A 27,482-nucleotide genomic window follows, 5' to 3' on the forward strand; every position below is an offset into this window, starting at 1 on the left:
TCCTGGCATACAAGCTCTCTAAAACGACTGCTTCCAGAGCTCTGCCCCTTCTGGGAGCATGAGTAAAGGATGCTACACCTCCCTTTCAGCCATGTCCATGTCTCAGCATTGCAAACTGATGGCTCTCGTGGACTACATAAGCTCATTTGTCTCTGCTGGTGTCTGACATGTCAGATTTGTTACAAATCATGAGGCCACCTCTCTGGGAGCTTCTTCCCTTGCCTGCTTTAACCAGCATCTCTTCGTGCCTGCTAGGTAAGGGCTTTAACCAGCGTCTCTTCGTGCCTGCTAGGTAAGGGCTTTAACCAGCATCTCTCCTTGCCTGCTAGGCAAGGGGCTTTTCTCTGGCTCCTAGAGCCTCACAATGTGAGCAACTCTCTAGTTACTAAAGCACTTGGTCCTTCCCTCTGTTGGAACTCTCCCTGTTTCCTTTCTCTCTCCCACTAGGAGCTGCCTGATAAGCCCACAGATTCCTTAAGCCCTTCTGGGCCTCTCTGACCTTAGCTCCGTCCTGGGAGTTTCACAGCTTCTCCATACCCTCCTGGGCCTCTTTGTCTCTCGGCTCCCACTTGGACCTTATAGAAACTTTGTCCAGCAGAATTCATTTTGCGACCCTTTCTCTCTGCTTCCACAGACTCATACTCTATTAAAGTCTCACTCTATTACCATAAACAGCTTGGCCTCAGTACAGTTCAAATGGCTGAAATGGGCATGCTCGATTTTCAATGATGGCAACTTCTGTCATTACACAAACAAATGCCCCCCGCAAATCTTTTATATTCTAATTAAGGACCCATGTCGCCCCAGATGGGACACAGGAGTCATCGGTTAACTTGACTATGGCACTTACCATAGCTGTTCATCAGGCACAACCAAATTACAGAGAGTATACATGCCACTCTCTCAACCCCTCGGTGTAGACATGGTAAAGTGTTCCAAAGCGCCTCGAAAGTCCTCACACCCATAATATCACCGCTTCAGATGGTACCTCTTCCTTGTCACAGCATCTTTTGTTTCAGATCTTAACCTCTGCACATACCCAAAGGATTCTACAGTCCAGGCCCCATGCTCAGCAGTAGATGGCCATCATAAAACAAACTCAATGGTAGTTTTGGAGGGGTTTTGTTTTTGTTTTATCTATCCTACAAGTCTGTTGTGTATACTTTATGGTTTCCAATTTTGTGTCTTTAATTTGTTTCTTTTAAAAAAACTCTATTTGTTTTCTAACAACATAACAAGAAAAGATGTGGATTTGGGAGGGCAGGGAGTATCTAGGGAGGGGGGAACCATAATCCAAATATACTGTATGCAAAAAATTGTAATTTTCAAATAAACAAAAAAGATGTTTTGGGTTGAAAAGACCATGAAGACTTAGATCCAGTATCATTTCCTGAGCTTTACTGTCTCAAAATATATTGCCATGTGCTCATTCCACTTCTTTACTGTTCTTCAGGAAGTGCTAAGAGCTTCCCAAGTTTATTTTTCATAAAACATAAACAGACTTTCAAAATTAATTATTTCTCATTATTCTACAATAATTTTCAGTATCAACATCATTTAGCAAGAACCATTTTCATATACACTCAGTATCTGCCTGCTGCCTGTTCTTCCACATTGCTACATTCCAAGATAAAATCTCCAAGCTGTTTACGAGCTGCTCATAAACCGGGCGCACTTGGGAGGCAGAGGCAGGCAGATTTCTGAGTTCGAGGCCAGCCTGGTCTACAAAGTGAGTTCCAGGACAGCCAGGGCTACACAGAGAAACCCTGTCTGGAAAAACCAAAAAAAAAAAAAAAAAAAAAAAAAAAAAAAAAAAAAGAGCTGTTTATAACTACAACTGCATCTGTTCCTTATCTTAGCTTATTTCCTAAGCCTTTCATATTCCCAGGAAACATCCTTGTAGCAACCTTTGCTACTTCTGTTGTACATACTATAATATTTGCTACATAAGCATTTATTATTTATTGTGTTAGGAAATTCAAAGTGGCCACAATGGGCTGATTTTTAATACACACTTATAATCACTGTCTGTGCCATGGATCATGGGATATACTTTTTCCTGTTATCTTTTTTTTTTTTTTTCCTGAGACAGGGTTTTTCTGTATAGCCCTGGCTGTCCTGTAACTCACTCTGTAGACCAGGCTGCCCTCGAACTCAGAAATCTGCCTGCCTCTGCTTCCCAAGTGCTGGGATTAAAGACGTGTGCCACCTTGCCGGGCTTCCTGTCATCTTTTATCCTGTGCCTATTATCCATTCTCTTCATAGCATCCCAGTGTCTGCAGGGGTCAGTATTTGTAGTGCTCATGTGCCTTCCCTTCCTCCTTTTATTGTTGGTGTATTTTTGAGACAGGATCATGTTACATTTTTCTGACTGTCTTCAAGCTTACAACTTACTTGACTTGGCTTCATTAGTGCCTGAATTACAGGTGCACACCACCCCCACCGCATTCTGTCTAGCTCATGGTAAGTGATGATTCTGTGGCCATTTCTAACTCCAATTCACCTTCATATTTTTAATTTCTACTTCCTATATCTTGTCCTCCTTCCAAAGCCAGTGGATAGACATTTACAAAGATTCTGTACTTGGCATTCCATTTTATGCTGATTTTTTCTACTCTATATAGGTGAATACTGAGTTTTGAATAGATTCATATCACCATAGCAGTCTGATATCATCCTTATACATTGTGCTTTGACTAAAAATGTTTTTGCTCTACAATTAACTCTATATTTAGCATGATGAACTATTCTGCTTTCACTATTTTTCAGCAAAGTGCAGATACTCCTTCAGGATCAAACATCTTTGCATTTGAGATTTATGTGGCATTAACAGCCTTTACCAAATACAATATAGCAGTCCCCAGTGGCAAGAGCTACATCTAGTAGGAGACAGAGAACATTTCAGGACTGTCTCCTACAGTACCGAAATCATAGAATGGTGAGAGTGAGGGGAGGAGGTAGCTAATCCTACTACGAGAAGGCTGATGCACTTTCCGTCTGTCCTCCCACAGGAGCGTTCATTTCCATCTGTCCTCCCACAGGAGCGTTCATTTCCATCTGTCCTCCCACAGGAGCGTTCATTTCCGTCTGTCCTCCCACAGGAGCGTTCGTTTCCGTCTGTCCTCCCACAGGAGCGTTCGTTTCCGTCTGTCCTCCCACAGGAGCGTTCGTTTCCGTCTGTCCTCCCACAGGAGCGTTCGTTTCCGTCTGTCCTCCCACAGGAGCGTTCGTTTCCGTCTGTCCTCCCACAGGAGCGTTCGTTTCCGTCTGTCCTCCCACAGGAGCGTTCGTTTCCGTCTGTCCTCCCACAGGAGCGTTCGTTTCCGTCTGTCCTCCCACAGGAGCGTTCGTTTCCGTCTGTCCTCCCACAGGAGCGTTCGTTTCCGTCTGTCCTCCCACAGGAGCGTTCGTTTCCGTCTGTCCTCCCACAGGAGCGTTCGTTTCCGTCTGTCCTCCCACAGGAGCGTTCGTTTCCGTCTGTCCTCCCACAGGAGCGTTCGTTTCCGTCTGTCCTCCCACAGGAGCGTTCGTTTCCGTCTGTCCTCCCACAGGAGCGTTCGTTTCCGTCTGTCCTCCCACAGGAGCGTTCATTTCCGTCTGTCCTCCCACAGGAGCGTTCGTGCAATGGAGGTTGGTTGTTGGGCTGAGGATGTCCTCCAAGGGCTCATGTATGTGAGCACTTTGTCCCCAGCTGGTGGAGATATTTGGGGGAGGTTTAGAAAATGTGGCATTGTTAAAGGAAGAATGTCACTGGATGCAGGCTTTGAGAGCTTAGACTGTCAACAGCTTCAGTTTTCTCGCTCTGCTTCGAGTTTGCATCAGAAGATGTGAGCTTTCAACGTTCTATTCCCGCTGTGATGGTTGCCATCTCCACCTGACAGAACAGACTCAGCCTCTGTTAAGTATAAGCCAGTCATGGGTTTATCACAGCAACAGAGAAGTAACTCATACAGGAGGTTACCAGACTCTCAATCCCCATTCCTTTCCCTGACAATCTCAGAAATTTCACATGAGGGTACAATATTCAACCTGCTCAGGATCGTGTGCACGCATGCGCGTGCACACACACACACACACACACACACACACACACACGTTCTAACCAGGTATCTTTGTTATATCTTTCTTTCGGGGACTATTCCCATGCTTGCTGAAGAATCATACTAGTATGTCACTAGAAGAAATATTAGTATGATATACACATAAAAATTCAAGTAAGGTAAATCTCCAAATAATTTCATGCAGGTCAGGGCATAGACCAAGTGAAAAATAAATTGTGAACATTTTTTTCTCATAAATAACCATCCTGAGGCACACCTGTCTCCAGAAATAAGAGTAATTCTGCATATTACAATGATCATCATTGCTTCACACTTTCCCATATAACTTTTAATATCTAATGCATTCCAATTAAATTACCACATCTTATAACACATTTAATGATACCTTCTAAAACATTTTCTTCTTTAGAGACTTCAGAGACTATAACATGTACATACATGCATGCCATATAAAATCACGTAGGGCAAGAACTTACCATTTTTAAACCTTTTACACCAACCTACCACATTTTTCCACTTTTGTTCAAGGCATACCCTGAGGTGTCTACATTAGGAAAAAAAAAATATATATATATATACAGTCTTCAGAAGATAACATTTGGTAAATACACTTTTACCTTTCTCTTTGTCCTACACAAAGGAATAAGGAAGAAAGGGGACATAACTGCAGAACCAGCATTCCAGTCAACAGGATGAAATGAGAGTTGTTGATGCCAAGGACTTTACCTTAGAGGACACCTGGGAACAATTATGCGCCTTACATATCCCCCACGCCCACCTTTCCCACTTACCCAACAGGTCTTTAGCGTACATACTATGGCTTTTGATTTGGTGTTTTTAGGGGATTTCTGCATGTGCTAATGTGTGTGTCTTTACATCATCTATGTGTTTCTCAAAGCTGTTTCTTTGGCACTTTGTTTCTCTGCTCATTTGATGTCCTACTCAGGTTTGTTTGTTTTTATTTTAACATAATTTCTTATGTTCTTTATAAAAGATACCTATTTGTTTTCTAATGAGAAATCAGGAAAGGATATGAATTTGGGAGGATGGGAGAATCTGGAAGGAAGTGTGTGTGGGGGGGAATGGGAACCATAATTCAAATACATTTTATGCCCTCCCAATCTATTTTCATCTTTAAAAAGAAAAAATTCAATCACAGTAAAAATAAATGTTTCAGTTGGACACACGAGCTGTTTTGTAAACACATTAAAAACAAATTCTTACTCTCACTTATGGGATAGTGTTATAGCAGTGCATCCATGTACATTTAGATATGCATGAATAAAGAAATACATCATAAGTTATAAAGGTATTGTACTGGCTGGTTTTGTGTGTCCACTTGACACAGGCTGGAGTTATCACAGAGAAAGGAGCTTCAGTTGAGGAAATGCCTCCATGAGACTCAGCTGTAAGGCATTTTCTCAATTAGTGATCAAGAGGGGAAAGGCCCCTTGTGAGTGGTGCCATCTCTGGGCTGGTAGTCTTGGATTCTATAAGAGAGCAGGCTGAGCAAGCCAGGGAAGCAAGCCAGTTAGAAACACCCCTCCATCAGCTCCTGCTTCCTGACCTGCTTGAGTTCTAGTCCTGACTTTCTTTGGTGATAACAGCAGTGTGGAAATGTAAGCTGAATAAACCCTTTCCTCCCCAACCTGCTTCTTGGTCATGGTGTTTGTGCAGGAATAGAAACCCTGACTAAGACAGGTATCATATTCAAGAATTTATACATGGAACTTTATCTATTTATTTTTAAAGAATTATTTGTTTTATGTATGTGAGTACACTGTAGCTGTCTTCAGACACACCAGAAGAGATCATTGGATCCCATTATAGATGGTTGTGAGCCACCATGTGGTTGCTGAGAATTGAACTCAGGACCTCTGGAAAAGCAGTCAGTGCTCGTAACTGCTGAGGCATCTCTCCAGCCCTGGAATTTTATTAAAGTAGATTTTTGTAGTGTATTTTTGTTTTATATTATTTATTTGTTATTTTTTAATAAAAAACTCTTCATGACAAAAATTCTTTGTATAGTTCTAGCTGTCTTGGAACTATTTCTGTAGGCTAGGCTGGCCTCAAAATTATAGATCTACCAGCCTCTTGTTCCCAAGTGCTGGGATTAAAAGTGTGTGCCACCATTGCCTGATTTGGTTTTAACATGAAATTTCTCCCATAGAACCTGAACTCAAATTTGAGCTCTGTTTTTGGAAGCGACACTAACTTTAGGAGGAGGTGTCTAGTTACATTTATGTAATTAGGGTCACGCTTTAGAAGATGCAATACGTACACGGTCTATCAGTTCCTCCGTTTCCTGCTGTGACGTAAGGAAACTCTTCTACCACAGTAACCTGTCACCACACTATTGTTCATATTGCTCTCGGGCAAAGTTACCATGAACAAAATCCTTCGAAACCACAATCTAAAACAATTACTTCAAACTTTAATTTCTTTGTGTCTGATACTTAGAGTGACAAAAAGATAATGAATAGAATAAGTCAGGGCTGGTGAGCTGGCTCAGCGGTTAAGAGCACTGACTGCTCTTCCAAAGGTCCTGAGTTCAAATCCCAGCAACCATATGGTGGCACACAACCATCTGTAATGAGATGTGACACCCTCTTCTGGTGTGCCTGAAGACAATTACAGTGTACTTACATGTAGTAAATAAATAAATCTTTAGAAAAAAAAAAAGAATAAGTCACAATATCTATCTCTCTATCTCTCGTCTATAGTCTATGTATCTCACTTATATATATCGAATATTACAATCAGGACTATACACAAAGGTATGCATGATGTCACTTCCATTTCCCTCCATTATTATGTCTTATACAACATATGCATGTTTCCTATACTGTCATGCTGAGTGTTCTGTAGGCAAAATTTGAATAACTATAATAATACATAGAAAAGTCCATATGTCGTGAGAAGCAATTGTGTAGAAACAGATGTCTATTAGAATTGCCAGGCTTTGACTACTATATTCACTAACTACTACCAAACTAGTTATAATAAAAATAAATGCCCAAAGAAAAAGCTTAATTTACACTGGCTAGAAATCTCATTGTGTTTATTTGGTAGAATACAGTTGGCTGCTTCATTTCCAATGCCATCGCAGACAATTCCATCTGGAAATTAACGTGCAAGTTACATAAACTGAATTTTCTCCCCCAAATTTATAGTGTATAAAAATGTTGAAATTTCACTGAAAATGTCACATACTAAAGATATATATAGTTGCATGGAAGACCATTCCTCTAATCCAAGATCTCAAGAGCCTGCATCAGTATGACTGTGAATATGAGAACTGCCCACGATAGAAGAAATTCCTAGTCAGCCTGGCCTGCATATGTAGGCCTTGTCTTATGAAACAAGGTGTGATTTCACAGACAGCACTCAAAACGTCATGATCAATTTGTTGCAACTTCTTCACAATTGCTTTATATTCTCCAAAAATGGACTCATGGGCATGAATGTTGATGAAGTGTAAGAACTCTCAAACCCAGAAGAACAGGAAATGTGTGTGCTTCACAAGCACGTGTGACTGTGCCACACTCAAGCTCAACTCATTTTGTACATTCAAATGTGTTTTCACTTTCACACTTGATGTCATGCTTGCTAATGTGTGAGTGCAGCTTTTATAACCTATAGACTGACAGGGTTCCTACTGTGTGTGTCCACAACTGAATACTGAAATCATTATCCTGATGATGTAACATGGTGATGTAATGTGATGGTGTAAGGCATCACCTGTACTCTTGTATCACACTCGTATACTTTAGTGTATTTTGTTGTGTTTCTGATGTCAGTTGAGTTTCAAGTACTATTTAAAAGGTCCTTTATATTCTTTCTTATGGGTTTTATTGCCATTTAACATTTTCTCACTTTTTTCATGACAGGATTTAACTGTGATCCATAGCTGGCCCAGAACACACTATTTGGAAGAGGTCAGCACAAACACTGATGCATCTGACACTGCCCCGAGTGCTAGGATGAGAGCTGAGCACCTCCATGCCGAGATTTCCTCCGTCTTGATTTTGTGTCTTGCTGTGCTGTTAAACATCAAGTCCAAATGAGTCTTGCCAAGATCACTCACATGGGTCAGAATGCAAAGGTGCGCCTGGCTAAATCATTTGCTATGCGTGACTACTTTATGAGGTTTTCTGTAGACCGAGGCATGACTTAGGTATCAACCTTTTCCATGTCATATATATTCATAAAGTCTGGATGAGATTTCCTGCCATTGATTGTGCTTTATAATTTAAGGAAAAAAAAAGTGCTTTAGTATTCTTTATATTCCAAGGGAAATTCACCTGTATATACTAAATGATGTCACAAAAGATTTGACCACACACAGTCTTTTCACATTCCCTAAAGTAATCAGGTCTACACATGGAGATGAGCTAGAGACCTTTCTTACATCAATGGTTTCTTAAATTTGTAGGGATTCTCTGAGATTGAGTCTAATTTTATGGGAAAACGTGTTTATGTGTGTTCTCTGATGCTAGTTAAGAACGGACTTATTAACTATTACCCTGCTCTACATCTTCAGGGTTTGTCCCCTGCGTGAGTTTTTAGATGCCGAGTGAGATCTGACTTGGTGTAAAAAGCTTTCTTGCACTCTCTACATCCATACGGCTTCTCGCCTGTGTGTGTTCTCTGATGTCGAGTGAGTTCGTATTTGCACTGAAAAGCTTTCCCGCAGTCTTTACATTTATAAGGCTTCTCGCCTGTGTGTTGTCTTTGATGTACAGTAAGTTGTGAATTACAGTAGAAAGCTTTCCTGCACTCTTTACATTCGTAGGGCTTCTCACCTGTATGTGTTCTCTGATGTACTGTGAGGTCTGACTTGCGGTAGAAAGCTTTCCTGCACTCGGGACATTCATATGGCCTCTCGCCAGTATGAGTTCTCTGATGTCGAGTGAGGTCTGACCTACACTGGAATGCCTTCCTGCATTCTTTACATTGATAAGGCTTCTCGCCAGTATGAGTCCTGTGATGTACAGCGAGTTGTGACTTGCAGTAGAAAGCTTTATTGCATACTTGACACTCATAAGGCTTCTCACCTGTATGAGTCCTGTGATGTACAGTGAGCTGTGAATTGCAGTAGAAAGCTTTATTGCAGACTTTACATTCATAGGGCTTCTCACCTGTATGAGTTCTCTGATGTACAGTGAGGTCAGAATTACGGTAGAAAGCCTTCCTGCACTCGGGACATTCATAAGGCTTCTCACCGGTGTGAATTCTCAGATGCACATTGAGCTGGGACTTGCTGTAGAAAGCTTTCCTGCAGTCTTTACATTCATAAGGCTTCTCACCGGTGTGGGTCCTCTGATGCACAGTGAGGTGAGACTTGCAGTAGAAGGATTTCCCACACTCTAAACACGCATGGGGTTTCTCACCTCTCTCAAGCCTCTGATACTGACTGAAGGTAGACTTAGAATAGAAAGTTTCTCTACATTTCTTACAGTCATATGGATTCTCGCATGTGTGATATCTCTGCTTTGTGCTATACTGTGGCTTCAGATAAAATGCTTCCAAACATACTTCACATTCATAGGATTTTGCCCCTCGGTGGATTTCCTCATGAATCTGCAGTTCTGCCTGTAAGATAAAAGAATTTGTTAGTCTTCATATTCACAGGGAATGTCCCATAGAATTTACTATCTGAGCTTTTCTTGTCATGATTTCCTAATGAGATTTCTCACAATGACTACATTGAAATCTTTCTCTCCACTGTTAAATACAACTTCATTAACTGAATTTAGTGGAAGAATGTTATCTCACATACATTGTGTTAGGAGCTCTGCTTCCTGATCTGCACCTTGACTGGAATAACTAATGCCTCATCAAAGGATCCCCCATATTCACCTGATGCCTCATCAATCAAAGGATCTCCATATTCACCTGATGCCTCATCAAAGGATCCCCCATATTCACCTGATGCCTCATCAAAGGATCCCCCATATTCACCTGATGCCTCATCAAAGGATCCCCCATATTCACCTGATGCCTCATCAAAGGATTCCCCCATATTCACCTGATGCCTCATCAATCAAAGGATCTCCATATTCACCTGATGCCTCATCAAAGGATCCCCCATATTCACCTGATGCCTCATCAAAGGATCCCCATATTCACCTGATGCCTCATCAAAGGATCCCCCATATTCACCTGATGCCTCATCAAAGGATCCCCCATATTCACTGAGCTCATTGCAGCTCCCCTACAAATGACAACTTCTGTGCCAATAGCCCTCCTTTGTAGGTTTTCTTTGATTCTGAATATTTAGAAAGACACAATTAGCTGCTGCTAAGGATACTCAGAGACTCAGGGTAACTGAAGGGTTTCAATTACTTTAAAATGATCAAATTCCTCTCTAGCCTACATCTGGTAAGATTCACCAATGAGAAGTTTATCTTGCCATAGACTAAGTTTCTGAGAAAACATTCCTAAAATAGTTTACACTCTTTTTTTTTTTTTTTTTTTTTCGGTTTTTCGAGACAGGGTTTCTCTGTATAGCCCTGGCTGTCCTGGAACTCACTTTGTAGACCAGGCTGGCCTCGAACTCAGAAATCTGCCTGCCTCTGCCTCCCAAGTGCTGGGATTAAAGGCGTGCGCCACCACCGCCCAGCTAGTTTACACTCTTTATATTCAACTATGAAAGACAACTTTGAGAGACCTGGAGTTAGACAAATATCTGGAGGATGGACAGTTGGGAGAGGGGCTGGAACTAGGTAATAAAGATATTGAAATTCCAAGATAGCAGCTTCTTCCTCACTCCCTTGATCTGAGATAAAAGCCTGGCAGCTTAAAAGAAAGGCCTGGTGGGCTTCTTTTCCCACCAGTAGGGCACCTTGCTGAGGGATCTCCAACAAGTTCAAGGATGGATCAGTACATGTTTATACCAAATCGTTGGCTCTATTAGCCATTCTTTCTTTCTTTCTTTCTTTTTTTTTTTTTTTTTAAAGATTTATTTATTTAGTATACAGTGTAGTACATTGTACTGTCTTCAGACAGACCAGAAGAGGGCATTGGATCCCATTACAGATTGTTGTGAGCCACCATGTGGTTGCTGGGAATTGAACTCAGGACCTCTGGAAGAGGAGTCAGTGCTCTTAACCACTGAGCCATCTCTCCAGCCCTAGCCATTCTTTCTTTGTTCAGACTGATCAACCCTAAATTAGAGGAGAGTGAGTCCTCAAACACCCTGGAAACCCCCAAGCCCTCAACGAGAAGCTCATTCAGGCTCCTGAGGGCCCTCAGCTCTGCAGAGGATCCCCCCGATGCCCCGTTGTGTGTGTTTCCTCACCCCTGTGATAACCTTTCTTCACTGGTTGATTTGACTGCTCAGTCTGATATTCCCTTTGATGATAATTGTTATACTCATAAGGTCTCCTTAACTGGAAGAGAAAATGAACCCAATCAAGACCCCCTACATATAGCCATAGTTAATGCTCACATCAATTTTACCTACCTCAACCAGTTCTTCATTTGCTGTATGGCTGTTGATTTCAATTTGCCAGAAATGTCTGCTATCATTTTTCTGGATGGTATCAACCAGGCTACTCACTTTGCCGACACCTGAAAATATTTAAAATTTCAATTTTATGAAATAGGCACAAACTTTATGTAATTCAAACACAAAAGTAAACTAGTGCCTTCTTAGAATCACACTTGAACTTTTAAGATATCCCCTTATAACTGTGCACATCCTAGTCGTCAATGAATTGGAGTTACACTGCACACTGACAGCTGTTGAGGGGCTAAGTCCTGGTTCTCAGTTGCATTGCAGTGCTATTGAAACACATGGCAAGGAAATGCCCGTTCCTCAGTCGTAGGTCTCTATAGCCACATTCTCCTTTCGCTCTTCTACCTGTCCTGTTTCTTTACTATCTGAATTTAGAATGTCTAACGTTCTTACGTTCTTACGTTCTTCTACTAGCTACGTATAAGACTTAGGTGCTGTCAATATTCTCTCTCCCAAGTACAACATAGATTAGGGAAAGACTGCTACACAGTTGTGTTTCAATTTGTGCACTTTGCTCTAATAAGAAATAGCAGGCCAGGCAGAGGTGTCGCATGCCTTTAATCCCAGCACTCGGGAAGCAGAGGCAGGCAGATTTCTGAGTTCGAGGCCAGCTTGGTCTACAGAGTGAGTTCCAGGACAGCCAGGGCTACACAGAGAAACCCTGTCTTGAAAAACCAAAACAAACAAACAATCAAACAAAAACCAACCACCCCCCCCCCAAAAAAAAGAAAGAAAGAAAGAAAGAAAGAAAGAAAGAAAGAAAGAAAGGAAGAAAGAAAGAAAGAAAGAAAGAGCAGGATCCTCTAAGGGTTTTGTGGAAATGATTTTTTTTTCTATGAGGAATGTTGCCTGTGGCTTACCTTTACACAAAATTTAGTTACTTTATTTGCTTTAAATATCTTCTGCAATCGTCGCTTGGAATTCAGGGAGTGATTCCATTTATGCTTGTGGTGATTTGAACAGGAATGGCCTCCACAGACTCATGTGTTTGAATGCTTGTCCCATGGAGTGTGGTACTATCACCCGTGGCCTTGTTGAAGGAAGTGGGCCACTGTGGGGCCAGCTTTGAGGTGTCCTATGCTCAAGCTACACCCAGTGTGGCTCACAGTCCCTTTCGTGGGCTGAAGAGCAAGATGTGGAACACCAGCCAGCTCCTCTCCAGCATCATGTCTTCCTGTGCACTGCCACATTTCCCATCATGACAATAATGGATTAAACCCCTGAACAACAATCCAGCCCCAATTAAAGATTTTCTTTTATAAGTGTTGCTGTTGTCACGGTGTCCCTTCACGGCAGTAGAAAACCTAAGACAATCCTTATTATAGAAATTCATAATGTTCTCTGGTTTTGACCTTGTTACATAGAATAATCTTGATTGGCAGAATTTGTTTGTTTGTTTTTCCTCTGGGGCTTAGAACACCTAAGACTCTACGTTCTGGATTTCAGAGTTTCTGTTAAGATATCAACTATGATAGTACGCTTATATTACCTAGGTATGGTTGGACATGTCTCTAATGACAGCATTCTGGAGGTAGGAACAGGTGGAACTCTGTAAGTTCAAGACCAGACGGAGCTATACAATGACTTTCGGGTCAGCCAAAACTGTTCAGTGAGACCCTGTCTCAAAAACCAAATCAAAAAAACAAGACAAACAAAAATAACTATACTTTTTGTTTATAGTTTTCAATAGTCTGCTCATGTTCTATTCTCTTGGCCTTTGTTTTCTTTTTAATCTAAAGATATGTGCTCTATTTGTATGTATTCCTGCATGAATGAAAAGGGAATCAGATCCCAGTATAGATATTTGTGAGCCATCACCTGATTGCTGGGAACTGAACTCAGGACCCTCTGGAAGAATAGCCAATGCTCTTAACTGCTGAGCCATGTCTCCAGCCTGGCATTTTGAACTATAATGCCCTTTGAGGAAATATCCTCAGTTCCTGTCAATTTGTGACTGTAATTCCACATATCTAGATATCTGTCTTGTGACCAAGACTTGTACACTATTGTACACTAATTTCATGCAGTATGTTTTCTGTTTCTGACCTTACTCTCAGTTCACTTCTTAACACCAGATTTACAAGCTGGAGATCTCATAAATCTATCCAGGAGGTCTTCAGTGCAGTGCTTACAATTGTTCTGTATTTTCCCTTTCTTTCTATCTAATTGTGAATCCTGTGTTTCTCCCTCTGCTCCTGACTAGCATCCTTGAGCTGCTTGTCTCACCATGACACATCATTACTTTACTGGACTTGGGTCCCACGAAAGGGAAGTATTTTAAGAGCAGACGCATTTGGGTGTTTACTAAGTACCATGAAAATTGCAAAGATAATCAATAGTCAAAAAGACAGGGAGGAAATCAAGACAATAATTGTGTAACTTAAAACATATGTCCAGAAAAGGAAGGGAGGAAGCACCAGTGAGCACCACTGAGCACCAGGTAAAATCATTGAATTATTCCCAAAGAAAAGACACTCTTCAACATCAAGAAACTGGTAGTTTAACGCAAAGAACTTTTGGAAAACTGGATAAACTGATTGTCTGGTCCATGAGACCAACTGTCGTCAAGACTGGGTTTAGCCCAATATGACCAATATCTGATGGTCTTTGTTACTGTTCTCTCTTGCTTGTAGCATTCACTGACCTGAGAGGTTCCAGACTGAGGCTCCTTCTGTGCTCTGTGGCCCAAGTCCCTGTTCTAAGTTGAAAATCAGCTCAGGTTTGGCCATGCAGTGCCCTGTGAATGAGACAATTATACAGATCGTGTCGAGACTACGAATAATCACCTCATCAAGTCTACCACTGAAAGGGCTGGGGTGTTTGTTTGGTTGGTTGGTTAGTTGTTGGTTTTATGTTTTGTTTTGTTTGAAATCTGAGAGTCACTTTAATAAATAAATCTAACAAACTCAGATATATACCAAGCATTGATGAAATCATTCTTTGGGCAGTAAAACTCCATCCATATTTGAGCAAACACATTGTCCTATGACTCCCCAGGGAAGTTTCAATAGATGAAATACAGTCAGACAAAAGATAAAAAATTCTCCACATTCTTATCATACTTGCAAACTATAGGTGGCCTCAAGCAGTAAAACAATAATCAGTACAGTGAGGAAAAGATACAGAGATGGAGAGATGGAAAAGGGAAGGTGAGTGTTCACTGGGAACAGTAGCAGGGGAGGATATCCTATCACATCTGCTCCACAGCACTATTGGAACCATATGGACGGTTCGCACTGAAGACTTCACAACAGCATCAGAGAGGTTTGTAAATGCTCCCAGTGCAAACAACTGATTCCAGAGCTGATACACTACCAATAAACATCAATCTGATCAATATACACTACATGTATTACAAAGCTACACTGTTCTGCAGAAATTGCCATGTCGTAAATGCAAGTGCACAATATCAAATCAGTATTAAAAGTAAGCAACAACTCTACAATTGGTACCGCTGAGATTTACCAATGAGTCTGACTCACCCAAGGACACCAGGCTGCTGTAGGTCTCCAGCATCACGTCCCTGTACAGGGTCCTCTGAGCAGCGTCCAGGTCCTGCCACTCCTCCCAGGTGAAGTCCACGGCTACGTCCTCAAATGACACCAACACCTAGAATGACACATTTATCTCCACTCCAAGCTGTCCTCAGCCTTAGGAACGAAAATGGGAATTCGCTGTTTTGTCTTATCAGTGCCTTATAAAAAATATAGTGTGCTTTCGATTCCGTATCATGAGAGAAAGAAAAATCAACACTCGAATCTTACCTATGTGTTAATCTTATGATTCCAAAACATATGATTAGAAAGTTCTTCAAGGAATTACAACAGAAACAAAAATTCATAGAAGAATCCATGTATGTGCATGGTCTGTAGGATTATGAGCAAAAGAGATAATACTTATAGCCATGTAAAATGATATTAAATCTGTAAAGAACAGACAAAACAAAGAAAAGGCAGATATCGGGGGCTGCCACATCCCTGTGTGACACAGACCATACAGAGAGGGGCACGGCCATGAGCCTGACTCTGAGAGATTGGCGCAGAAGAGGCACTAAACTGTGAAATGCACGTGGAATCTTATAAATCGATGTAGAGGTTGTGGAAACTGTCATGCTGAAAGTTTTCTCAAAATGTGATAACCAAAACTCAATTCTACATCAAATGTGTTGCAGGCCTCCAGGGCGTCTCACCCATGTTGCACAGGTGACTCTGGTGTAGCTGTTGTGAGAGCACCTGCATCCCTTCTCATCATGGTTCCATCACAGTGCCCAACTCCAGGCAACAGGAGGACCTGGAAGGCCTTGGCTCACACGACTGTCTTAAACTACAGGATTTTTACTTTAAATATATGTTCCTGTCTCTGAGAGACAAGATGATGAAAAGAAAACATTATCCATAATCTTCGCTTAAGCATCAAACTAATGTATATTGAAATTGTATTGTTAGGAACACAGACCCTTTCATATCTGAGTATGTAAACTTGCTTTCATCTTTAAAGAGAAAATTATATGTATAACAAAGAATTGTTTCAAAATAGCTTCTTTTTAAAAATTTTTTTGTGCCGGGCGTGGTGGCGCACGCCTTTAGTCCCAGCACTCGGGAGGCAGAGGCAGGCGGATTTCTGAGTTCGAGGCCAGCCTGGTCTACAAAGTGAGCTCCAGGACAGCCAGGGCTATACAGAGAAACCCTGTCTCGTAAAAACCAAAAAAAAAAAAAAAATTTTGTTTATTTATTTTAATATACATGAGTGCAGTGTAGCTATCTTCAGACACACCAGAAGAGGGTATCGGATCCTGTTACAGATGTTGTGAGCCACCATGTGGGCAGCAGGAATTGAACCCAGGACCTTTAGAAGAGCAATCAACTGCTGAGCCATCTCTCCAGTCTTTAAAATAACTTCCTTATGATTTCTCATCAGTACAAATGCTTGAGCCAGCTGTATACCTATAGATCTGGAGTCATATAGAAATATCTTAGGTGAATGGTGGTCATGCCTGGGAAATGATTTAAATGCCTTAAGTAGTAGAAAATTGACATTTCCTTTATCCACAGACACTAACAATAAATATTTTCACATAGCCCAGGTCCTTCTGAAAAGTATACATGGATTTACAGATTTCTATATTCTATATAATTTAGAGAACAACCATATAAAAAAGGATTCTGGAATGCCCTGGCTCACACAGGTAAGAGCTGCACCGTGGATCAGTGTAGTAAGTAATTATGAAACAATTCCAAACCACAAAAGTCACCCTGAGGAGCGAAGTAAGGTTACCTACACTCCGCTATTCCACTCAGGTGAAGCCACATGAGTCAAGAGCACAGGTAAAACTTGGATGCTTCCTCCCAGAGGATCGGGGCAGAAGTTAAAATGTACTAAATGTTTCCCTGGAAGGAACTCCCAGCATGGTTCGCTAACTACTTGTCTAACAGTTAGGGTTACTATTGCTGTAACAAAACACCAGGACTAAAAGGTAAGTTGTTAGGAAAGGGTTTATTTGGCTTCAGATTTCCACATTGCTGTTCATCACCAAATGAAGTCAGGACAGGAACTCAAACAGGGCAGGATCCTGGAGGCAGGAGCTGATGCAGAGACCGAGGGAGGATGCTGCTCACTGACTTGTTCTCTGTGGCTTACTCAGCCTGCTTTCTTATAGAACCCAGGTTATCAGCTCCCAGATGGCACCACTTACAATGGGCAGGCGGGGCCCTCCTCCATTGATCACTTATTAAGAAAATGCCTTACAGCTGGATCTCATGGAGTCATTTCCTCAACTGAGGCTCCTTCCTCTCTGACGACTCAAGTTGACATAAAACCAGGAAACACGGTTGATGCCAATAATCAAACTTGTCTATGGCTTGCCCAATGGAGTGAACAGGGCAGAGTGAATGGAGAGCGGTAGCAGCCTGGGTGGACCTCAGCTCTTCCTCGGCCTGTGCCCACTCCTTACCTTAGTGACCGCTAGTTTGCTTAGAGTGCAGAGTGCATCAGCTTCCACAAAGCCTGCCTGAGGGGATACAGATTAAATTCCCAAGCTCTGGAGGAAAGGGACCTGGACGCACGCCAGTCTCCACGGAGCTCAGAGAAAGAAATTGGGAGGATCTTGTAACCATTTTCATGGTCTCAAATCCCTAGCAGTGTTACAGAAAAGGAGAAGCAAAACAGACCACTGAGATTTCTTTGGTGGCTCAGCTGTGTGGCTCTGATCCATTTGGAGTTGACTTGCATGTAAAGTGACAGAGTCTAATTCAGTTCTTCTATATATGTAGATATCCAGCTTTTCCCAGCATCGTTTGTTGAAGATGCCATGTTTTATCCAATGTATCTTGGGTGGGGGGGTCTTTCCATTTTCTATTTTCTTCAATGTCTTTGAAAATATTTTTTAAAGATTTCATTGTAGAAGACTTCTATTTCATTGGTTAGGAATATATATATATATATATATATATATATACACACATACACATATGTGTATATATATATATATGAGCAAATATGAGGGGGCTATTGTAAGTGAGAGTGTTGCTATTATCTCTTTCTCAGACTCTCTCTGTGGTTGATACAGAGCAGCTTCTGGTTTTAAGTTGGTTTTGAGCCCTGTCACTTTGCTGAAAGTGTAGAATTCTGTAGAAACTGTAGTATACTGGCATCTCTTACATAGTACATCATATCATATCATCTGCAAATAAGGGTAATCTGACTGTTTTTCTCATTTGTTTCCCTTTAATTTCATTCTCTTACTCTCTCGCAATCCATTCAGAATGACGTTGGTGGTAAGTTTGTCATAGTTTATGTTGAGGTATGTCCCTCCTAGCCCCATCATGAAGGCATGTCGGATATTGCCAAAGGCCTTTCTGCATCTACCGCGATGATCATTTGGTTTCATACTTGTATATACTTTTGTAAGTCCATCTTCAAGCAGAGAGAGAGAGAGAGACAGAGAGACAGAGAGACAGAGAGACAGAGAGACAGAGAGAATGAACTTGAAGGAGGCAGGTAATGGTGGCATGCTTTACCTATCAAGGCTACACTACCTCCACCTCCACTGGAGACCAAGTGGTCAAATGCCTAAGGCGATGAGGGTATTTGTCATTCAAACCATCACAGCAGCTATCCTCCGGACCTGGGTATTTTTGAGTCTTGTGGCTTTTTTTTTTTCCTTTGGTTTTTTGAGACAGGGTTTAGTCCTGTATAGTCCTGGCTGTCCTGGAACTCACTCTGTAGACCAGGCTGACCTCGAACTCAGAAATCTGCCTGCCTCTGCCTCCCGAGTGCTGGGATTAAAGGCGTGCCACCCAGCATCTTGTGGCTTTTTAAATAGTCTTTCAATCTCCTTACTTTTAGGGATTTGTTTAGGTTCCATATCTTCGTAACTTCGGTGGTTCGGATGAATCTAGGATTTTATCCATCTTTTAATGTTTAGGTTTTTAAAGTATTCCCTTACAGTGTTCTGAATTTTTTTTTAGCGTCTGTTTTAATGTTTCCCCATTCATTTCAAATTCTTCTCATTTGGGTCCTGTTTCATTTGGTTAATTGGCCCAAGGACCTGTCAATCTTCCTAACCTTCTCAAAGAAACAGCAATTAGATTTGTCAATTCTCTGTATTGTTTTCATTAGCTATACTTCATTAAATTATCTGATTTTATAATTTTTTGCTCATCTGTTAGATTTGGTTTGTTATTCTTTTTCAAAATTCTTTTCTTTTTGTAAGATTGATTGATTTATTATATATAAATACTCTGTAGCTGTCTTCAGACCCACCAGAAGAGGGCATCCAACCTCATTACAGATGGTTGTGAGCCTTCATGTGGTTGCTGGGATTTGAACTCAGGACCTCCAGAAGAGCAGCCAGTGATCTTAAACACTGAGTCATTTCTCCAGCCCTCAAATTCTTTCTTCCTTCCTTTCTTTCTTTCTTTCTTTCTTTCTTTCTTTCTTTCTTTCTTTCTTTTTTTAAGATTTATTTATTATTATACATAAGTACACTGTAGGCGTCTTTGGATGTACCAGAAGAGAGCGTCAGATCTCATTATAGATGGTTGTGAGCCACCATGTGGTCACTGGGATTTGAACTCAGGACCTTCTGGAGAACAGTAAGTGCTCTTACTTGCTGAGCCATCTTGCCAGCCCGAGCCCCCAAATTCTTAATTGTTATCATTAAGTAATTTATTTGTGTTTGATCTTTCTGATGTATTTTGTTTGTTTGTTTGTTTGTTTTACTAGAAATGTATTACATCAGGGTATAGAGACAAGTTAGAGTCTAGGAAAGAAGTTGTATTTTCTGTGAAGGATTAGAACAGAAGTGCCACCGGCATGGCCCACTGAAGTGCCACCGCCATGGCCCACTGGAGCACAGAGGATGGTGAATGAGTTTCAGGTACCAAGCACCAAACTTTTTATACTGCTGAACTCCGGTTCTGCTCTGATCCGCCTGTGACTGTGCCCTGGCTCTTCTCCCTTGGGGTAAGAAAGGATTTACTTTTTTTTTTTTTTCTTTCACAGACACCAATAATGGAGCGGTTTGCGTGTTTAGAGAAGCTTTGGCTGTTTTAAACGAACTGGAGTTTTAATGTATGTGAATTTATAAAGACTCCGGAACTTTAAAAATTCAGAATGTTGGGGCCGGAGAGATGTCTCAGTGGTTAAGAGCACTGACTGCTCTTCCAGAGGACCAGAGTTCAATTCCCAGCAACCACATGATGGCTCACAACCATCTGTAATGGGATCTGATGTCCTCTTCTGGTGTTTCTTAAGAGAGCTACAGTGTATTCATATATATAAAATAAACAAATCTTTAAAAAATTTAGAATGTTTTATATTATCATATTAATAGAACATCTTAGTGACAAGAAAGGAAAGAGTTAGTCAGGCAGTGGTGGCGCACGCCTTTAATCCTAGCACTTGGGAGGCAGAGACAGGCAGATTTCTGAGTTCGAGGCCAGCCTGGTCTACAGAGTGAGTTCCAGGATAGCGACAGCTACACAGAGAAACCCTGTCTTGAAAAAACAAAAACAAAAACAAAAACAAAAACAAAAACAAAAAACAAAAAACAAAAAACAAAACAAAAAAGGAAAAGGTTTAGTTTAACAGTGATACGTTTGTGTCAAGTTGAGGGGTAAATTGTCATGCTTAGCTATACATCTACACGACACAGTTAGAAGTCACTTTTAAAGAGGGTATCTCAACTAAAATTCTGCAATAAGATTGGTCTGTGAATGAGACTGTGGTTCAATTTCTGGACTGATAATAGATGCGGGACAATCCATTACTGTATGTGGTGACACTCCTGGAGATGGTGGTCTTGGGTGGTATAAGAAGGCAGGCTGAGTAAGCCAGCAAACAGAATTCTTCCATAGCATCTATTTAAGTCCGGCCTCCAGGTTCCTTCTTTAAGTCCCTGCCCTGGCTTCCCTTCATGCTGGATTGCCATCAGGACATGTAAGCTGAAGTACACCCTTTCTTCTCCAAGTTGCTTTTGGTCATGGTGTTTCATCACAGCAGTAGAAACCCTAAGACAGGCACTCATCGGGCTAGCCTGGCCCACAGGCTGTAAGTCCAAGGCTAGGTTTACGGACTGAGGATGGCACAGGTAGGAGAATTCCAGGTATTCATCAGGCTGGGGACTCCGCATATATGTGCTCCAGGCTAGACCTGAAACTGAATCTATGTTCCCAAGTCGTCACCACTCACGTGGTATCTTCTCTAAGAAGTTAGAGATTTGTTTTTCATGGGCAACAGCAGTACATAAACCAACTTATATGTTTTCTACCTAAGTTTTAAAATATTCTTATTCTTTGACAATTTCATAGCTATATACAATGTTTCTTACCTATCCACCCAGCTCACCCTTCCACTCCCATTGAGCAATACTCACAACCCACTGAACCCCACATGTACACGAGGGGTGGGGATCCACTGAAGCTTGGGGTAACCACCAGACCCATCCCAGAAGGAAAGTGGCTTTCTGAATTTGTTTATTCATTAAACCTTGATATAAATTATGTTTTGTAATATAACTAAAAGAGAAAGTCACAGAAGTATCAGTCCTGTGCTCCATGCTAGGGATTTGTCACAGACTCACCATTTCCAGATTCCAGGACAGCCAGTGTCCTCACTATGGTTCTCAAGGCAGCAGCATGTCACGGGGAACAGAGACGGCATTAGTGCCTCTTGATCAAGATGATCCTGCTGACAGATCACATAATGGTTTGTTCAGATCAACAGCTATGGTGAAGAGAGTGAATACCCAGCCTCTACTGTCTCTAATGCTCATTGAATATTGCTCCCCCCACTGCTGGACTGGATAGGGTTTAGTTCTCAACCCCTCAATCCCAAGCAACAGTAGATGGCACAAACCCATGAGTGAATGAAGCCAAAAAGACAGGTTCTTGCCTTCAGGCATTCTAAGGCAGGGCTTGGGATGAGAGCCTGCAGCTATCATTGAGGCCCAGTTAAAGGCTGGCTCAGATTGCTATCCTTTCTCAAGTCTCCCAGGGCTAAAATCATAGACTTGTGAACACCACTGTACCCCCTTAACCAGGCTCAACTTGAAATAGAACAAATGTCTGCTGTCATTCTGAGATACTAAGGTATGCAAACATCCAATATTTTCATAACCTTTAGAAAAATCCTCTATTCCTTTCAATGGAAATTCTTCCCTGCTATAGTCAAGTGAAGGTTGTGATCTTAAAATCGGGCTATTTGTTTGGTTGTGCAGTTACCCATTACCTCCTCTAGCTTCCTCGCTTAGAAAGGAGTTTGAGAGCCCAGAGAGTATGCCCTTCCACAATTAGGAAACACTAGTGAGTCTTGCAGGCAAGCAATTCAGACTCCAAGTTGGCAATATGCTATGAAACACAGGCTCGTTTCATCTTGGAACTTAACTCATCCTAGTGCTCGATTCCTGTTGTTAATTCCTCTTTCACCTAACTCCACACCCAGCAATGGTGGTGTTGCTATCAATGTGACAGCTACAAGAGATCAGCCAGAAAGAACTGTGGGGTGAAGGCAAGGACTAGTTGTCCAGGGCTAGCGCAAGCTCTTTCTTCATGTTATGCACGTTGCTTGTCTCTCAGTACATGTTTTCAGGAATGTTTATATAACATATATTATTAAAATCTGCGTCTTGCTTTTACCAAAACTTCCATGGCTTTCCTAGAAATATTTTAAAATCATACACACATAAATTATATTCACTCAGTATTGTCTTTGCCCTCTTCTTTAAGGACTAGATTTTTCCAATACAGTTATAGACTTTTAGATTGTAATATTCACAAGTTAGGCATAATTTAGAGCCAATTTGAACCTGTTCATATAAGATCAAGCATTATTACCTGTAGGATTTTAAAAATTTTTTATTATACATATAATTTTTCCCTTAAACACAATATTATTCACTCACAATACCCAAAGCATAATTCATAATTTTGTTATTGTTCTCTACCAAAAGCCCAGCATTACACATTATTTAAGACCAGCCTTCTGAGCTGTACAGGTAAAATAGGCCCAGCCTTAAATGCACTGCTGAGATTGAGAAGGAAGCGGCAGCCACTGCTCCTGGACTCTTCTGTTCACGGACTTCACTGTTATTCAGTGATGTGAAAAATTTCTCTGCATTGGATTATTTTTTTGGTGATTTTTCTTTGAGACAGGGTTTTACTTTGTAGTCCCACCTGGCTTGGAACTCAAAGCTCCTCCCGCCTTTGCCTCCCAGATGCAGGGATCACAGGCATGTGCCACCATGCTTCATCTCGACTGGCTTCTTTCAAGTAAGCTCAGTTATACAACTGACATTAATATGGATTCTCATCAAGAATGTTAACCTAAACCCACGAAACCCAGTCAGTGATATTAGTGACAGAACCATTGTGTCTCTCTGTGTGTTCATGTGAGTGTGTGCATATGTGCACTCAGGAATCTGTACATATATGAAGGTGCACACACATGGGGGCCAGGGTCAACTCTAGATGTTTGACAATATTGCTTTCAATTGTGTAATTTGAAGCAAGGCCTCCTCCTGGACTTGGAGCTCATTGATTTGCTGAGGTTGGCCATCCAATAAGCTCCGGGAGCCTCCCAGGTCCAATAAGCTCCGGGAGCCTCCCAGGACTGACATTTCCATTCGAGGGAGCATTGATGTGCTGCTGTTCCTACTGCACGGGTGTTGGAGATCTGAAATCAGATTTTCCTGTTTCTCTTGCAGGCATTTTACTGACTGAGCTATCTTCCCAGCCCCCAATACAATCACTTATACAGCTTAGGTTCTCTCTCTTCCAGCTCCTCTACCACCAAAGATTGTTCATATCTTGCCCAGGATGATCATGGATTCTTGGACTCAAGATAAATATAAGCCACATGTTGATATTAAACTTTAATTTCACTACTAATAAAACATTTATATGTGATGTCCATAGGAATATATAAAGATAATGTATTTATTGTTGATTAGATTAAAAGTTTGGCATGCCATAGAATTAGATATGAAAATAATTAGATCATGAAAATAATATATTGATACATGCTACAATATGGATGTCACATAAGACACCTCTGCCCACTGAGAAATGTCAACCATTAAGTCCACCAATAATCCACTTCTCTTCATAAAATGTTCACAAGAGGAACTGCAGCTAGAGAGCCAGTAGATTAGTATTTATGGTGAAGAAGAAGGAAATATGAAGGTAATGTAGTGACTACCAATGGTTATAACACACTGACTGCTGTGTTTGGATGGAGAACATGTTCTGATAGGGACTTTCATGTAAGTGAAAACCATTTAACTGTGAGCTCTACAGGTGGATTATCGCTGAGCAAGGAGGTTACTATAAATTGCATTAGGAATTTTAATCCAACTTATTTAGCATATTCATAGTTATTTTTTTGTTTGTTTTTGTTTTTTGTTTTTGTTTTTTCGAGACAGGGTTTCTCTGTGTAGCCCTGGCTGTCCTGGAACCAGAAATTCACTACTAATAATGGCCCAGCTTGTACAGGAACATGGATTCTATACCAGCAGTGCAAAACAAGAAAAATAAGAATGAAGAGGTAGGGTGGGGGGATAGAAAAAAAATATGCTTTGGATTCTGAAACATATAGGATTGAACAAGAGTGACCGTAACAACACTAAGGCCGTGCAAACATTATAAAGAACAATTCAAGTACAGTGAGGTACACCACATGTCTTTAGAAAGATGACAGGAAAACCAAGAGCCATTAGAAATCAGCTGATGAGAAAGAGCAGAGAGTACCATCAAAGAGGATTTTAGGATGGAGAGGGTACAGAAGTGGTCATGCAATAATGGGTCAGAGATGTGACTGTGGGGTGGCAACCCCATCCCTCACTTGATGTCCTGTCTTCCTGCTGTCATAGCATTTCTTGTTGGTTTTCTCTTAAGTGAAACAGATACAAGCTGCTGCTCAGAGCTCTCATGCTGGCCAGGTTCTTCAGACTAAACTGCTCTGTTTTAACACCGTATAATGATGTGGCTGGAGACTGTCCAATTACTGTATAGTGCTTAGAAGTTGTTTTTACCTGGTTTGGGTTGTCTTCTGTTTCTTTTCTTTTTTAAACAACTAATTTAAGGGCTGTCTGTGGATCTTCTTTGGACATCCAATAGAATTCTGGGGTGAACCCATCTGGGCGGGGCTTCTTTGTAGAAGGCTTCATCATTGCTTCCAGATCCGTATTTGTTAGGAGGCAGTGTAACCTGTGGCCTATTTTAGAGATGCCTCCATGGGCTGTGAAGTAAATATCAGATCTATTTGATGTACACTGTCATTTAATTCTATTGTTCCTGTTTAATTTTTTTGTAGATGTCCTGTCTCCTGGAGGAAGTGGTGTTTTGAGTGGAGCTGACCTTTGTCTTTAAGGACAGTGGTATGCATTTTATGAAACTGTGTGTATGCCAGAATTCAGTGCATTTATGGTCAAAATTGTGATGTATTCTTAGTTAATTGTTCCAGTGATAAAAATGAAGAGTACCTTATATCTTCTGCTTTGTTTTAGTTTGAAGATATTTGCCAGACATCAGAACAGCAACCTCTGCTTGCTTCTTGATCACATCTGTTGGAGGCGAGTTTGTTGTAGACAACAGATGGAGTTTCTTAGTCCACTCAACTACCCTGTGTGTTTTGATTAGGGAGTTGAGGCCATTCATAATTCCTGTTATTATTCTTAGGTGTATTGGTCACTGGTATTGTGCTGAGCTTTTATTGTGTTTGTTTGTTTCTGTTGTATCCTTAGTAGATTTTGTGGTTCAGTAACTGTAGCTTCATTGGTGTTTTCTATCTTCTCTGGCTATGCTTATTTCTCTCCTAAGTGCACCGTCTTGCTTCCAGTCTTCTCTGTAGGGCCATGTTCTGTGGCCATGAATTGTCACGCTGCTTACATCATGGTGGTTTTCTTTCCCTTCAACTAGGGTGCATGGTCTTTCTGGGGATGTAGTCTAGGTTGGCACTCATGGTCTTTGAGAACTTGAAGTGCACTGTTAAAGAATTTTCTTTCTGGCTTTTAAAGTTTCCATTTTGAAACTCTACACATACAGACAGTGCAGGGCAGTTGCCCATATAGATGGTGCTATGATTAAGAGCAAAGGGTGCTCTACGGAGGATTCTCCTTCAGTTCCAGGCCTCCACAGATGGGTTTGCCTCACATCCACTGTTAAGTCCAGTCCCCGGGAATCAGGGGCCCTCTTCTGGCTTTCATGCAGATAAAACACTCATATACATAAAATAAAAACAAAAAAGATCTTTATATCACTTCCTCAAATGAAATGAAGTCTCCCCTGATTTTTTAACACTTATTGGGCTTCTCAGCTATAAGTAATCTGAAGTTAGGAACTGACTTAAAGACACCACTCCTGTGTGTGCTCTGTGGTGTTAAGACAGTTCTAACTTCATGTAAAATGATTCCCTGAATTCTTTACATTGACAGTCTTCTCCTCTATTGTCTTAGAAGCAGAGTGAGATTCCCCTTAAAGTTAAAACTCTTTTGTGTGTTCTTTATAACTGCGTGCTTTCTAACACACAAGCTCATTGACAGAGACAGAGCTTTGACTTGCAGTAGAAGGCTTTCCTGCACTCTTTTCATTCGTATCATTTCTCAACTGCACGTATTCTCTGATGCAGGTCATTTCAACGTGGGGGTCAAAACTTCCCTGCAGGCTCTACTTGCACAGGGCTTCCCCCCTGTATGTGTCCTTTGAGAAACAGTAAGTTGTTTTTTGTTTGTTTGCTTGTTTGTTTTTTTAATGTATGAGTGCTCTGTCTGTTTATCTATATGCCAGAAGAGGGCATCAGATCCCATTACAGATGGTTGTGAACCACCATGCGGTTGCTGGGAATTGAACTCAGGATTTCTGGAAAAGCAGACAGTGCTCTTAACCACTGAGCTGTCTCTCCAGCCCGATAAGCAGTAAGTTTTCACTTGTATCTGAATGCCTTCCTGCATTCTGTCTTCATACAGATTCTAATCAGAAATGACGACTCTGGTGCACACTGAGTTATGCCCTGAATTCCTCACATGACTATAAGGCTTAGAACCTGTAAGGGATCCCTCATGCCATGGAAGTTGTGGCTTGCAATAGAAAGCTTTCCTATAGTCTTTATATCCAAAGGTCATGTGTGTGCGCTCTGATGTACAATGAATTCTTACTGGGCAGAAAGCTTTCTATATTCCTTAGTCATAGAGTTTCTCCCCTTATGTATTCTCTAATTTAGTTTTGACCTGAGAGAGAAATATTTCCTTCATCCTTACACCTTTACATTAGGGTTCTTCCCTTATGAATTATCTGATGCACAATGAGGTCTGGCTTTGGTAGAAGGCTTTCCTACAGTCGTTACCTTCACAGAGCTCCTCGCCTACGCAGAGTCTGTGGTGTACACATACAGGACTTGTGAAGGAA

The 27,482-nt window shown here is 41.2% G+C and overlaps 1 protein-coding gene across 5 annotated transcripts in view; it reads right to left on the minus strand.

Annotated features, from left to right (window-relative positions):
* Positions 1 to 7,094: 7,094 nt before the first annotated feature.
* Positions 7,095 to 27,482, minus strand: part of LOC110301943 (zinc finger protein 809-like) — a 29,419-nt gene continuing 9,031 nt past the window's right edge. Inside the window, exons 4-9 of one of the 5 annotated variants that reach the window (XM_085844484.1) lie at positions 21,665 to 21,768; positions 15,066 to 15,192; positions 14,228 to 14,320; positions 11,530 to 11,636; positions 9,203 to 9,656; positions 7,095 to 8,304 (exon numbers count right to left, since the gene is read on the minus strand). In XM_085844484.1, the coding sequence (XP_085700610.1) occupies positions 8,267 to 8,304; positions 9,203 to 9,656; positions 11,530 to 11,636; positions 14,228 to 14,320; positions 15,066 to 15,192; positions 21,665 to 21,667 (822 nt within the window). In that variant the 5' untranslated portion in view covers positions 21,668 to 21,768 and the 3' untranslated portion in view covers positions 7,095 to 8,266. Of the gene's footprint in view, positions 9,657 to 10,226; positions 10,333 to 11,529; positions 11,637 to 12,443; positions 12,876 to 14,227; positions 14,321 to 15,065; positions 15,193 to 21,664; positions 21,772 to 27,482 lie in introns of those variants that run through there. The other 4 variants (XM_021172667.2, XM_029481407.2, XM_085844482.1 and 1 more) reach the window with 4 other exon arrangements.

The sequence above is a fragment of the Mus caroli genome, unplaced genomic scaffold (genome assembly GCF_978045245.1).
Source record: "Mus caroli unplaced genomic scaffold, Mus_caroli_1 scaffold_11, whole genome shotgun sequence".
Taxonomy (NCBI): Eukaryota; Metazoa; Chordata; class Mammalia; order Rodentia; family Muridae; genus Mus; species Mus caroli.